The sequence below is a fragment of the Urocitellus parryii genome, unplaced genomic scaffold (assembly GCF_045843805.1).
Source record: "Urocitellus parryii isolate mUroPar1 unplaced genomic scaffold, mUroPar1.hap1 Scaffold_83, whole genome shotgun sequence".
NCBI classification, from domain to species: domain Eukaryota; kingdom Metazoa; phylum Chordata; class Mammalia; order Rodentia; family Sciuridae; genus Urocitellus; species Urocitellus parryii.
In genome coordinates this window covers 358,692-371,769 of record NW_027554189.1, presented here as the reverse complement: position 1 = coordinate 371,769, position 13,078 = coordinate 358,692, and the positions used below count along the sequence as shown (strand labels likewise).

Genomic DNA, 13,078 nt, shown 5'->3' with positions numbered 1-13,078 from the left:
CCTTTAATATTGTTTCCTCAGATTCCTTTTGAATAGTCATTGTTTCTAGACTTTATCCTGGTTATTTAGAATTGTCAAGTAAATGATTTTGAAGACACACACACACACACACACACACACACATATACACACACACATCTTTACTGTGAAATAAGGTACATATCTTAGTGTTTTTATGTCAGAGGCTATTTATGAAATCTCACTACCAATTAAATTTAAAAGGCTTGTTAACTTGTTAACTTTACTTATTTTTAATCCTATAAATTATTATCCTGAACCAGAATGTTATTAAATTCTCACTTGGTTATGATTCTGACTGTTGTTTTAGGAATGCTGTTTCTATTGAGCATATGTTTGACATCAAATTTAATCTTTTTTCTCTCTTCTAGGTAAAATATAGAGAATATCAAGGTAAATTTTTAGGTTTCTTAAACTTGTAATAACCCTTTGTATTGGTGTTTGTTGTGTGTTTTATGTATGTTAGAAATAGATACAGTGACTTTTAATGTCTATTATCTTTTTTACCTCCTGAAAATTTTACTATTCCTAGGTTGCTAGCATGGATAATAGAGTAGATGATGATGGTTCCAACTCTGAGATAGGAGATAAAGAGGAGGAACAAATTGTGGATAGGGAGATGATGATAAGTTTTAATTTGGGGCAGATTAACTTTGAATATTGATGTAATGCAGATGTATTACATTTGAAGAGTATTTCTATGCTAATTATTTAATCATGCATTAAGTAATTGAGTAGATAATTTAAAGAATGGTAATGTGAATCAGTATGTTTTCATTTCTGTTTTTCTTTGCAAAGAATGAAATGATTCCATTTTCTGAAAAGAAAGTGTTTTGAGAAGGGAGGAATATCAAGCTACAACACTTTACTGTATTTCCCATCTGTGAAATAAGCTTAAATTGAAATATCATTTTGGATGGGAGGGGTACCTGTGATTGAACTCTGGGGCACTCTACTGAGCCACATCCCCAACCCCCTATATTTAGAGACCAAGTCTCACTTAGTTGCTTAGTGTCTCGCTCTTGCTGAGGCTGGCTTTGAACTTGGGATCCTTCTAGCTCAGCCTCCTGAGCCACTGGGATTACAGGTGTGTACCACTGCACCCAGCAAAATATCATTGTTCTTATATTTTTCTTAAATTTTAATAATTTTTATACTCTTATTGCTAATAAGCATAGATTGCTTTTTAAAAGCATAATAGTTATGCTAAGAAGTATTTCCTCATAGTACCATATAACATGTCTTTGCTTTTAGTAGATTGAGTAATTGAATTTCATTTAGTGATTGTAATAATCTTGTGTATTTCCCCCTTTTAGTCATTGAACAGCAAATTTCCAAAAAGATGAACAATTTCATGAAAGAAAATGAAGAACTAATGCAGAAATTGTCAAATTATGAACAGAAGGTATAATATTTTTTTTTGTTTCTTTCTCCCTTGGTTCTAGCATGAATCATTTCTACCTGTTTTAATTTTAAAATCGTATTTTAAAATTTTTGTTTCATTATTTCCTACAAATCATCCAAATTCTAAACAGTCATATGTATTAAGTACTGCTTTCTTCTGGAAAGGGTCACTTGTCTGGAAGTAACTTGTATAGTAGCACTATAATTTGTGTATCTTAATTCTGAATGCTTTATTTACATAGATGAAGGAATCAAAGAAACAGGTCCAAGAGACCATGAAAAAAAATATGATTCTTTCTGATGAAGCAACTAAATATAAGGTAAAAATCCCTTCTTTGGGGGGAATTACATTCTAAACTCAAAAGTAAATGTAATGAGTGAGTAATATTGACACCTTTTTTTCCAGGATAAAGTGAAGCTTCTTGAAAAAGATAAAGAACTTCTGGATGAGAAAGCTAAAAGTCTTCTTGTTACGTTAGCATCTGAGAGAGAACAGAAGGCTAAGAATCAGGACTTGGTACGAGTTTCGCTGCTAAGTGTTACTGCAATTTGGCTTTTGAAATATTTTGTTAAATTGGTTAAGTTGAACTTAGTCCAGCTGTTAACTAAAGTAAGATTAGGAGTCAAGGAAGTCGAACCCACTTCTGCCCATTTTGTGGAACTTTTAAGTACTGATACAACAAATTATTTTTATGGGCCTAGGAAATATTTTTATTCTCAACCTTGGATAATTTTCATATTGCTTTGCTCTGCCCTTGGAAACATGCAGAACAAGTAAAAAACTATTGTCCAGTTGAACAGTATTTGTTTACTTTTTACTTGAAAGAGTAATGAATTAATCAATTTTCTGTACTTAAAAAAAGTTTACTTACATACTTCATTTTCAATTTCTATAAGTTTCTGTAATTACATAAAAGTTGCAAAAGATAGTAGAGAGTGTGTTCTGAAATATCCTACCCCCAAGTAAGCTTGATCACCCAGCTGAGGTAGTATTTATCAGATTTCTCCACTGTAAAAATTCTTTCCAATCCTTGTCATGTTGTATTCTTTGGAAGTTACCATGCACAGCCCACAGTTAAAGTATGAAGAGTTACAAGCCCAGGATGCAGCTCATGGTAGAGCACTTGCCTAGCATGCATGAGGCCCAGGATTCAATCCCAGGCATTGCAAACAAAGATTGCAGAGTTATGTCCACTTCCTTAAGGAGCAAGTATCTTTATAAATTTTTTGGAATTCTTCTGTATGTGAGATTAGTCTATTCTTCCTTAAATTTTATCATTTTTTACTTCAGATAAGAAAATTTTAAAAATGATCTTGGGAAATTTTTTTCTCTATCACTAGAAAAAAAAATACTAATTTGAACTGGTTTACTTGAAACAGTAATTAATTATAGTTAATTTTCTATGCTTTAAAACATTTTATTTACTTATTGCATTATGATTTTCTATACTTTGACCTTTTTTTCTGGTTATCTCACAAACAGTAAGGTTGTGGATGCCATGAAATATTTATGACTTCATTTTCCCTCATCTCTTTCAGTTCTTGATTTTTTGCTTAGTCCAAATCTGGATCCCCCTGCATTTACCTGAAATGTAATGGGATGGCTTGACAAAAATTTTGTTGTGTTTATCTTTTTTAGTATATATATGTGTGTACACACACACACACACACACACACACATATATATATATATATATATATATATATATATATATATCAGTATTTCTACTGAAATCCTAATGCATATTTTGTGTTCTGTTTTCCCCTGGCAGATAATGGAAAATAAGAAATCTATAGAGAAGCTTAAAGATGTCATTTCAGTGAATAATTCTGAACTTTCAGAGGTAAAGCTGCCAACTCTTGCTATCGGATATTAATACTACATCTTAATTTGTTGCGGACCAAAAATTTGAGGTGTGCTAAAATGTGCAAAAAATGAGAACTATATGATGTCTGGTTTGGGAAAGTATAACTTTGTTTTTTCTTTGGAATTAATTCACTAACTGTAGTGTTTTGCATTAGCTTCAAATTATCCTTACTGAAACTAAGCTTCATGAAGCGAAGGTGAAGTTGGAATGCAGGAAGCTTCAGAAAGAAAATACCATGCTTAAGAAGGAGAAAGAGCAGGTAAAGAAAATTTGATGTCATACATAATGTAAACTAGAGAAGTGAATATCATTATCTTGTATCTTTCTTGGATCTGTTTCTGAGGTAAGGAATATTCATGTAGGACCTTTTCTAGATATGCAAAGTTTAAACAATGCTCCCCAAATTGAGTGCATATATATGTTCTCCATCTGTTTTGGATTTTTGGATTATTGCTTTTCTTATCAAATATCAATCAGTTATTAACTTGCATAGCCTCAAAGAAACTTTTTAAACCAGAAAATTAAGTATTTTATGATCCTGTTTTGAGTAGTTACTGATTCACCGGCCAAGGGAAGATTACATGATAAGGAATCTAAATTTAGGAGACAGTCATATGTGCCCAGCCATTCCTGCTGGAGGTAAATTATTTGAATTGACAGCAATTTTCTGGGGAATGCAATAAAACAGGGTCAACTTCCTGATAGCTCTGATGTTCTTACTGCAGCTGTGAGAGTTGGGGCCACTCTGCCCTCTTCCTTAACCAAGGTCTCAAACCCCTCGATTGACGCAGTCCACCGAGGAGTATGGCTCTCTATTTCTTTGTCTAAGTCTTGTAGTCCTAATGTATCCAGTGCAGAAACCCCTACCTAACCCATATGAATTCATGTGTTTTGACTTTTCAGTTGCAGCAGGAAGTCAAAGACTGGAGTACATCACATGCTGAGCTCAGTGAACAAATCAAATCATTTGAGAAGTCCCAGAAAGATTTACAAGTAGCTCTTAATTACAAAGATGATACTAATAAAGTAAGTTTATACTCCAAATACATGTTTCATCTCATGAATTCTCCTTAAATCTTCTGAATTAAAATCGAGAGTCTTCCAACCTTTTGCTTCTTTTCTAGGCTTTGACTAATTACATCACACAGTTGAATCGGTTACAATGTGAATCTGAATCTGAGGATCAAAGTACAGATGAGTCAGATGAATTAACCAATGGAGAGGTAGCAGGTGAGATCAGTCTCTGGGAAGTTGAATCCTTTTTTGCTTTCCTGTCTTTAATTAAGTATACAGATGCCACTTTTCAGCTGGCTGAATTTCTTCTTAAGCTTCAGGGTTGTAGACACATCACTGGATCTATAGATATGTCTGTTGCATTGGCAGAGGTGGGTTGCTGGGGTATAATGTACCAATAGGCATGTGAAGAACACTGACTTTTTCTATCCCATTGAAAACTAATAAGTACACTGCAGCTACAATAGTCACATCCTATACCTCTAAGTATTGAACATTGTACAGTAAGAGAAATTTATTTCTTAACTTATGCAGATGATACTTGATTTTGATACTCATCATCTCTATGGCTCTGTGGTTTTAAGGTCCACAGTCAGTCTTAAGTGTCCAGAGGCAGTTGGAACCATAAACTAAGGCTGTGAGAACAGAGGCTAGAGACTATCAGAAAGCTAGAGAGGGAGTGTAACAGTGTTTACTGATGAGGAAAATATTTCCAGATGTTTTCTCCCAAGTTGGATATTGCTTACATAGCAAGTATTTCAAACCACACCTGGTAGTAGATTCAGGGAGAAAATGTAGGATTGAATCTTTCTAAACAAGACACTTACTTACTTGCCCAGGTGAAGATAGATCTGAGAGAGAAGAAAAGCTTTTATCTTACAAGAATAGCAGAGATAACATTTTAGTTGTGCAAACTAGAAATTCACCTTTTTTTTGTTTTTAAGACAGACATAGTACTTCTATTTATTTTTATGCTGAAGATCAAACTCAGTGCCTCACACATGCTAGGTGAGCACTCTACCACTGAGCCACAACCCCAACCTGAAATTCACCTCTCTTTTTTTTTAAATCTAAGCTTGCAATTCTCTTAAAAGTCATTAGTCTAATCAGTTTAATTATTTAATTGATTTTTTTTTCTTCCGGTGTTTGAACACGATCATTCTTTAGTTTGGGGAAGTTAGGAGAATATAGAGTTAAAAGTAAGGAAAGAAAAAGCTAAAGTCTTTTGTTTTTTAGGTGATCGGAACGAGAAGATCAAAGATCAAATTAAGCAGATGATGGATGTCTCTCGGGTATAGTTCTTTGTAAGAGTCCCATAGTGCCTGTGAATTCTTCCTGTGCCTCACTTTTAAGAATACCTCTCTTTTCTGCAATTTTTAGACACAAACTACAATATCAGTAGTTGAAGAGGATCTAAAACTTTTACAACTTGAGCTAAGAGCCTCGAAGTCCACAAAATGTAATCTAGAAGGTGGGTTCTTCTTGAGAAGAAATTACCATGTTGGAAAGACTTAAAATTTTATTAGAAAGATAAAGAATGGCTTCTTGCTTTCATGCTTCTTACTTTTCTTGGCACTACTCCCTCAAACAAGTTCTTAAGTCCTTGTACACATATAGAGATAAGCTGTTTTATCCTTTACAGACCAAATAAAGAAATTAGAAAGTGACTGCAATTCACTACGGTCTTCTAAAGTTGGACTGGAAGAGGAATGCAAAACTCTTAGGCAGAAAGTGGAGATTTTAAATGAACTCTACCAGCAAAATGAGGTGGCATTACAAAAGTAAGATTTTCATTGTTTGTTATTGTTATCACTGTGTGAACTAACAGATAATTTTATCTTTTCTTAAGATTATTTACAATTTCTTCTAGTTGTAATAAGTAGAGATTTGTCTTTTTTCCTTTGTGTTTTGTTTCCTATAAGTTGCATTTTTCTTTCCATCGTCAGTCTTAAGAGTCCTGAGGTAGTTGGAACCATAAACTAAGGCTGTGAGGACATCGTAATCAATTGTCAAATTCATATGAAGGCAGGAAGTGGTAAACTGGTATTAACAGTCACTGATGTGGAAATGCCTCTCAAAGATCTAGACCCTTTCTATGATCCCACTATTTATTTTAATTACCTTTCATTGTGATCAGTTATGTAATTCTAATGTTTTGAACTTGTATCTCTAACTCTGGACCTTTAAAAATACTGAGTGATTTGGAATGACATGTTTTAGTAGAATAAAAACTTCAAAAAGGAATAATATTTACTTATTGATGGTACAAGTTTTGGACTTGAATATCTCAGATGTTCACACTAAAAATTGAACTGTGGCAAGGACCTTAGGAGTTATGATTACAGAAGTACTTGTTTGTAGTATATATTTATATATTAATCTTCTCAGTGTGGAGCTAGTTATTTTTTGAAAGTTCATTTGAAGTTTTTAATCCACAAAAATACTTGAATTCTCTAAAAATAGGTTTTTTGTGTCAGATTTTATTTATTTGCACCTGATTTTACTCTTTAGCATTTATATATATATATTCTTTTATATAATATATATAATATATAATATATATAATGTATTATATATATATATATTCTTTTATATAATATATTCTTATTAATTTTCTCTATAGCCACTTGAGTGGACTTTCTAAAATATAAGTCTGTCCATGTCAATATGTGCCTGTGGTTTATGAAGAATTTGCTTTCTATTTGATGACCTGTTCTTTTTTTTCTTCCTTGTATCTTTTTAATAGTTTAAATATTTTTAATTATTTTCCTCATCCCCTGTATAAGCTTGATGTAATCCTAAATTATAATGGAATTATAATTATATAATTATAATTATAATTTTATTCATCTTCTCATAATTTAAAGGCCATGGTATATATTCTGGATTTAATAAAAACCTGACATAGATTAATAGGTTTATTATTTTTTTTTATGGGCTTTAAGTAGCTCCTGAATCTGATAACTGTTGTGGCATTGTATGTTAGTACTTCATATACTGTGAACTCCACAAGACATTCATTCAATTTATACACATATTTAAAGTTTCTGTAGTTCTGCATTCTACACTGTTGGTTTCTTATTTGAAATTATTTTCATTCTATTTGAACATTGTCCTTTAATGATAGATTTGATTATTGTATCAAAGTAGTACAAGGATAAATAGAGAATAGTATTTTATCCACTAAATATCGCTACCTTTATAATCTGTATTAGGTTGACATGAACTTCATGATTAGAGTTAAAACCAGTTTCCATTTTTAAAGCATCTTTCTTTTGGCTACTGAATTTTGACTGTTACTTAGTTTTAGCAATTTAAAAATATCCAATTAATTACCATCTGTTTTAAATTTTTTCTTTAAGGAATCCATTATCATTGTTGTTTGGTCTTATCCCTCCCCTAGTTCCTGTAGTCATTTCTCTGTTTTTTTAACAGTTGTATTGGGAAGTGCCTAGGTGTAGTTTTCCCCACCCCACCCACTTTTCCTCTTGCAGTTATGTTGCTTGGGACCATTAAACATTTCTTGAATTTTCGAGTCTTTTTCTAAATGTTGATTTTACCTCATTCTCTCTTCTGATTATAATAATGCATATTAGAATTTGATTTCCCCTGCCTCCTACATTCTGGATTTACTTCTTCTGGATATTTTCTTCTGACCTATCTTAAAAGCGCTAGGATTTATTTTACTTCCCAAATCTGCTGCTAAAATCATTCATTGAGTTTAGGATTTTAAAAAGTTCAGGGTTTAAAATATTATTTTAGTTGTAGAGGGACATAATATTTTATTTTATTTTTATAGGATTTTTTTAAGAGAGAAAGAGAGAATTTTAATATTTATTTTTTAGTTTTTGGCGGACACAACATCTTTGTTTGTATGTGGTACTGAGGATTGAACCCGGGTCCGCACGCATGCCAGGCGAGCGCGCTACCGCTTGAGCCACATCCCCAGCCCAACACAATATTTTATGTATTTTATGTGGTGTTGAGGACTGATCCCAGTGCCCCACACATGTGGGGCACATGCTTCACCACTGAGCCACAACCCCAGTCCTATTTCAGTACTACAGCTCAAACCCAGGACATTGAGCCATGTGCTCTACTATTGAGCTACCTCCACAGACTCCTTGCTCTTTCTCATAAGGGACTAGTGTCTTACTGCTTTCCAAGCTATCTTTAATCTCATCATTCTGCCTCTGCCTCTTGAGTATCTTCTACTGTAGGTAGGTCACCACACCCAACCTTTTCTTGGTTTTATAGTTTCTAATCCTTTGACAAAATTCATAATCTTTTTTTTTCCTCTTTTGTGGTGGTGGGGTTTGAACTCAGAGCCTTGTGCATGCAAGGCAGCACTCTACCTACTAAGCTATATTCCCAGCCCTGAAATTCATAATCTTGACTTTACTTTTTTGACTGTATAAAGCACAGTGATTTTAAAACATGTGCAGATAACCCCGTTAGGTGGTTTCCTTTTCTGTGGTATTTTTTCTCACAGAATTTTGTCTTATGGAGTGCCTGTTCAGTTTTGATTGGCTAACATTGTTGTGATAATTATAGATGAAATTTGAGGACTAAGATGAAGTTATCTTCTTATAGAAAAGTGTTGAGGTTACTTGAGTAAGATTGTCACTTTAAACTTAGTCAGCAATTAAGATAATTCAAAAATGACTTGTCTTTTCAATGTTTCAGTATTATTCCTTTTGGATTTTTTGCCTGTTCATCACTTAAGTGTGCAGTATTTTCTAATCCAAACTCAAAGGCTAGGGCTTTTATTAAGGGTCCCTTTATTTGTAGCCCCAAACACTTGTTTTTTCCTCTAAGCCCAAGAATTGGATGAAGGCTTAGTTCAGACTCATTATATCTTTGTGTTATCTTCAATATGTGGGTAAACCTAGGAGAAAAGTACCTTAAAGTGCCAGCCTTACTTGTAATTCTGAGATTCCTTTTTCTAATGGATCTTGGCCACATCCATATATCTCCACTGCCTTTTTAGCTTGGATCCCTTCAAACACAATTTTATATTCTTATAAAGATGTTTTGATTGTTCTTAGTGCTCCTCAGACTAACTCTTTGATAATTGGAAACAAAATTCTCTCTGTCCTTCAAGATTTAGTTTTCTCCATATTCCTTCTTAAGCCAGTGGGGAAAATTATTATATTCCTTTAGGCATCATTTATACCTGAAACAGTGAACTCTTTTATTCTTTAGCATCTTACAAGGTAACTAGTATATTATAGCCACTCATAAAATACTTGCTGAAGAATTAAATGAGAAGCTATATAAGAATATATAATCCCCTTTTTCTATTTGGTATCAATAATCCTTTTTTACTATAGTTCTTCTGATTTATGGAAAATTAAGTTTCAAGTTAATTATCTTTTGAATTGGAACTATGGCTAAAGAGGATAGTACAAGGATAGCAGAAAATAGTATTTTTTAAATCATTAAATGTGTCTACCTTTGTCTCAGTAGATGAACATCTTGAGTTTCATGATCAGAGTTAAAACTTGTCAGTAGATAATACTCTGATTGTGGGTCAGTTTGGCTTCTTTTTCTGGTTGACAGACATTATCAAAACTCAGATTGGTCTTTTTGCTTAATTACAATTCTTTTGAAATACATATCTAAAGTGTTAAAAATGTTCTGTGGTTAATTGCATAGCTAAAAGACATATTCTAGAAGATTTTTATGTTAGGTTGATCAGTCCTGATCTTCCAAATTGAAGTAAAGTGAGTTTTTATTATCGTACACACAGGAGACTTGCCCTTGGGGCACATGTTGTTTTCACATTTATTTTATTTACTGGTAAGTAGAGAATTAAGAGGAGAAGTTAGAAAATGTAAGTGATTTGCCAGAGTTTGATTTACGAAATTGCAGGTTTGAATTTCTATTTTATGTGCCTAAGCGTTTTATAGAATTGTGGGAAGTGATATTCACAAAGAGAAACTTTTGATTTGATAACTGGCTTTATTTTAGGAAACTAAGCCAAGAAGAATATGAGAGACTAGAAAAAGAGCAGCGGCTGTCAGCTGCAGATGAAAAGGTGGTTTCCTCTGTACAGGAAGTTAAAAATTACAAGTGAGTTCAGTTTCTAAAGGAGGGTGTCAATGTCTAATGAACTAGTGTTAGCTTTCTTTTTAATCTTTTTTTACATTATGTAGATAGAAGAAAATAGCATGTAAGTATAAATAACGAGAGGATATGAATAAATTCAATTCACACAGGAGAAAAAAATAAATTTCAACTTAACAAATGAAAAATGTTAACAAAAATTTACTTATACCTAATGGGCAAGACCATAGGGAACTTGGTCAATGCAAACAGTTCTGGGGGGTTTGTATGTTGTAGTAATTCTTTAAGAAATCAGTTTGCTGTGTGATTTATCAAGACCCACAAAAGTGTGGCATTTGATAGACCTTGGAAATCTTCTATGGATATAATTTGAAAAAAAGTTTTAAGGAGGAAGATATTTCTAACAGAATTACTTGAGAACACACTGATGAACAGTTAAGGAAATTGTAAGTTATCATTCAGAATCTCTAGCAATTAAATGATAAAGAAGTTATTAGTATTAGGTTCTTATTTTATCTATCTATTTATTTATTTATTTATTTATTTATTTTTGATGCTTTACTACTAAGCTACATCCTTAGACCTTTTTTTTAACTTTGAGACAGGGTCTCAGTTGCATAGGTTCCCACTTAATTGCTGAGACTGACCTCGAACTTATGATCCTCCTGCCTCAGCTTCCCAATCATTGGGATTACTGGCATGTGGCATTGCACCTTGCCTGTAGTATTAGTTTTGATCACACTGGATTCATATAACTATAGAAATGTTTTTCTTATGTATGATAAAGTCTTTAAAAGTATAGCTGATGGAATAAAGGGAAAATGGTCAGAATGTTTCAAATGTTATTCAATTGTTGTAATTCTTAGGCGGAGAATTGAAGAGATGGAAGAAGAATTACAGAAAGCGGAGCGCTCATTTAAAAACCAGGTAGTAATTAATACAGTCCTGTAGTTGCAGAATTCTTTGATATCTAATACAGACAATTATAGGCTATTATAATGAGTCCCTAAAAACATATTTTTTAATATGTTGTCTTTTTCAGATTGCTATGCATGAGAAGAAAGCTCATGATAATTGGGTAAGATTTTTCCCCCTTTTCTTTATTTTGTGCATAGCCTACCGCAACTGAATTTGAATATTTTCTCTTTAATAGCTCAAAGCTCGTTCTGCAGAAAGAGCTGTAGCTGAAGAGAAAAGGGAAGCTGCTAATTTGAGACAGAAGTATGTGATTTTGATATCTTACTATATGTTTTATAGTGTTTTAAGGTTATGCTAGATATTATCTATGAAGGAATAGATTGCAGTTTCATAATTCAGCCCATTCTTTCTCAATATTCAAGTCTATTGGAAATGACCCAAAAGATGGCAGTGTGGCAAGATGAACCCGTGATTGTAAAACCTATGCCGGGAAGACCAAATTTACAAAATCCTCCTCGGAGAGGTAGGGGGCACTTTGTAAAAGGAGCTATTTTATTTCTTGGTGCAGAATGTATGTAAATTACTTTTTACTTCTGTGTGTAATGGTTATGAAATAATCTGAATGATTTGCTAAAGCGGGAGGTGAGGGTTGGTGTCAGCGAGAAGGCTGCCTTAAAGTAGTAACATGGCATTGTTGTCTTTAGGTCCACTGAGCCATAATGGCTCTTTTGGTCCATCCCCCATGAGTGGTGGAGAATGTTCCCCTCCACTGACAGCAGAGCCAGCTGAGAGACCTCCTTCTGCTACTCTTAATCAAAAAGCTATGCCTAGAAACGGATTTGGTGAGCATTCACATGTTGCTTTATAGTAAACTACTTCAAGGTTTTGGTTTTTTTTTCCCTTTTGAATATTCTAATGAAAACATAGAATTCGGGCCTGTACAATATATAGAAGATAATTTCTTACTTTATCTTAGTGAATGTTTTCTGTAAAATCTGTTCTAGAATAGAAAACAATTTTTTTTTTTTCCTGGAGGTCCCTGTATTGTTTTTTTCTTTTAAATTTTACACTGTGAAGTGTAAACCTTTATCTTTAAATTAAATCTCTATGGTGTTCCTTTCCCAAATATTATAAAAGTAGCCTTAAACTTTATGTAGCATACATATTTCCAACATGAAATACTGAGTCTTATTTCCAATTCTAAATAGGACTGTAGTCTTGGTAAGATTGGAAGTCAGGTTATACAGACTAAAGAAAAGCCAGCCTACACATACTTCAAGTCTATAGCTTAAAGTTTAGGACCAGTACTTATTAATCTGCTGTTCTATCAACCCAAGGCAGTTCTTTATTTTACTTAAGTCTCTTCATAAATTGTGATTTACATATTGGGCAACCCATTTTTTTAAAAAAATATTTTTAATTGTAGATGGACATGATATCTTTATTTATTTTTTAAATGTGTGCTGAGAATCAAACCCAGTGCCTCACACATGCTAGGCAAACACTCTACAACTGAGCTATGACCCCAACCCCTGGGAAACCCATTTTTCATGTTGCTTTCTAGTTATTGTTGAATCCTGACCTGACCTGTCCACCAGTGATTTATTTCTTCTGAAAAATACATACAAGGGCTCTGGTCTTTCTTTCCCAAGGGTCAATGGATGGACCTTTACCTCGTACTGGTCTTCTGAGGCATCTGGGAAACCCGTTGCCTCTGGTAAAGGGACCAAGTAACTTCAAAGAATCTGTAATTGTGGATGGATGATTTTTATTCTTTTCATGTTAG

At 33.3% G+C, this 13,078-nt stretch overlaps 1 protein-coding gene across 1 annotated transcript in view; it reads left to right on the top strand.

Moving 5' to 3' along the window:
* LOC144252992 (transport and Golgi organization protein 1 homolog) overlaps nucleotides 1–13,078 on the top strand; it is a 56,290-nt gene that overhangs the window by 40,133 nt on the left and 3,079 nt on the right. The window contains exons 8-24 of the mRNA XM_077794979.1: nucleotides 399–411; nucleotides 1,335–1,423; nucleotides 1,665–1,742; nucleotides 1,829–1,939; nucleotides 3,196–3,267; nucleotides 3,446–3,550; nucleotides 4,195–4,317; nucleotides 4,416–4,521; nucleotides 5,542–5,597; nucleotides 5,686–5,776; nucleotides 5,948–6,086; nucleotides 10,279–10,380; nucleotides 11,241–11,301; nucleotides 11,417–11,452; nucleotides 11,528–11,595; nucleotides 11,715–11,815; nucleotides 11,997–12,134. Coding sequence (XP_077651105.1) covers nucleotides 399–411; nucleotides 1,335–1,423; nucleotides 1,665–1,742; nucleotides 1,829–1,939; nucleotides 3,196–3,267; nucleotides 3,446–3,550; nucleotides 4,195–4,317; nucleotides 4,416–4,521; nucleotides 5,542–5,597; nucleotides 5,686–5,776; nucleotides 5,948–6,086; nucleotides 10,279–10,380; nucleotides 11,241–11,301; nucleotides 11,417–11,452; nucleotides 11,528–11,595; nucleotides 11,715–11,815; nucleotides 11,997–12,134 — 1,489 coding nt within the window. The remainder of the gene's footprint in view (nucleotides 1–398; nucleotides 412–1,334; nucleotides 1,424–1,664; nucleotides 1,743–1,828; nucleotides 1,940–3,195; nucleotides 3,268–3,445; nucleotides 3,551–4,194; nucleotides 4,318–4,415; nucleotides 4,522–5,541; nucleotides 5,598–5,685; nucleotides 5,777–5,947; nucleotides 6,087–10,278; nucleotides 10,381–11,240; nucleotides 11,302–11,416; nucleotides 11,453–11,527; nucleotides 11,596–11,714; nucleotides 11,816–11,996; nucleotides 12,135–13,078) is intronic.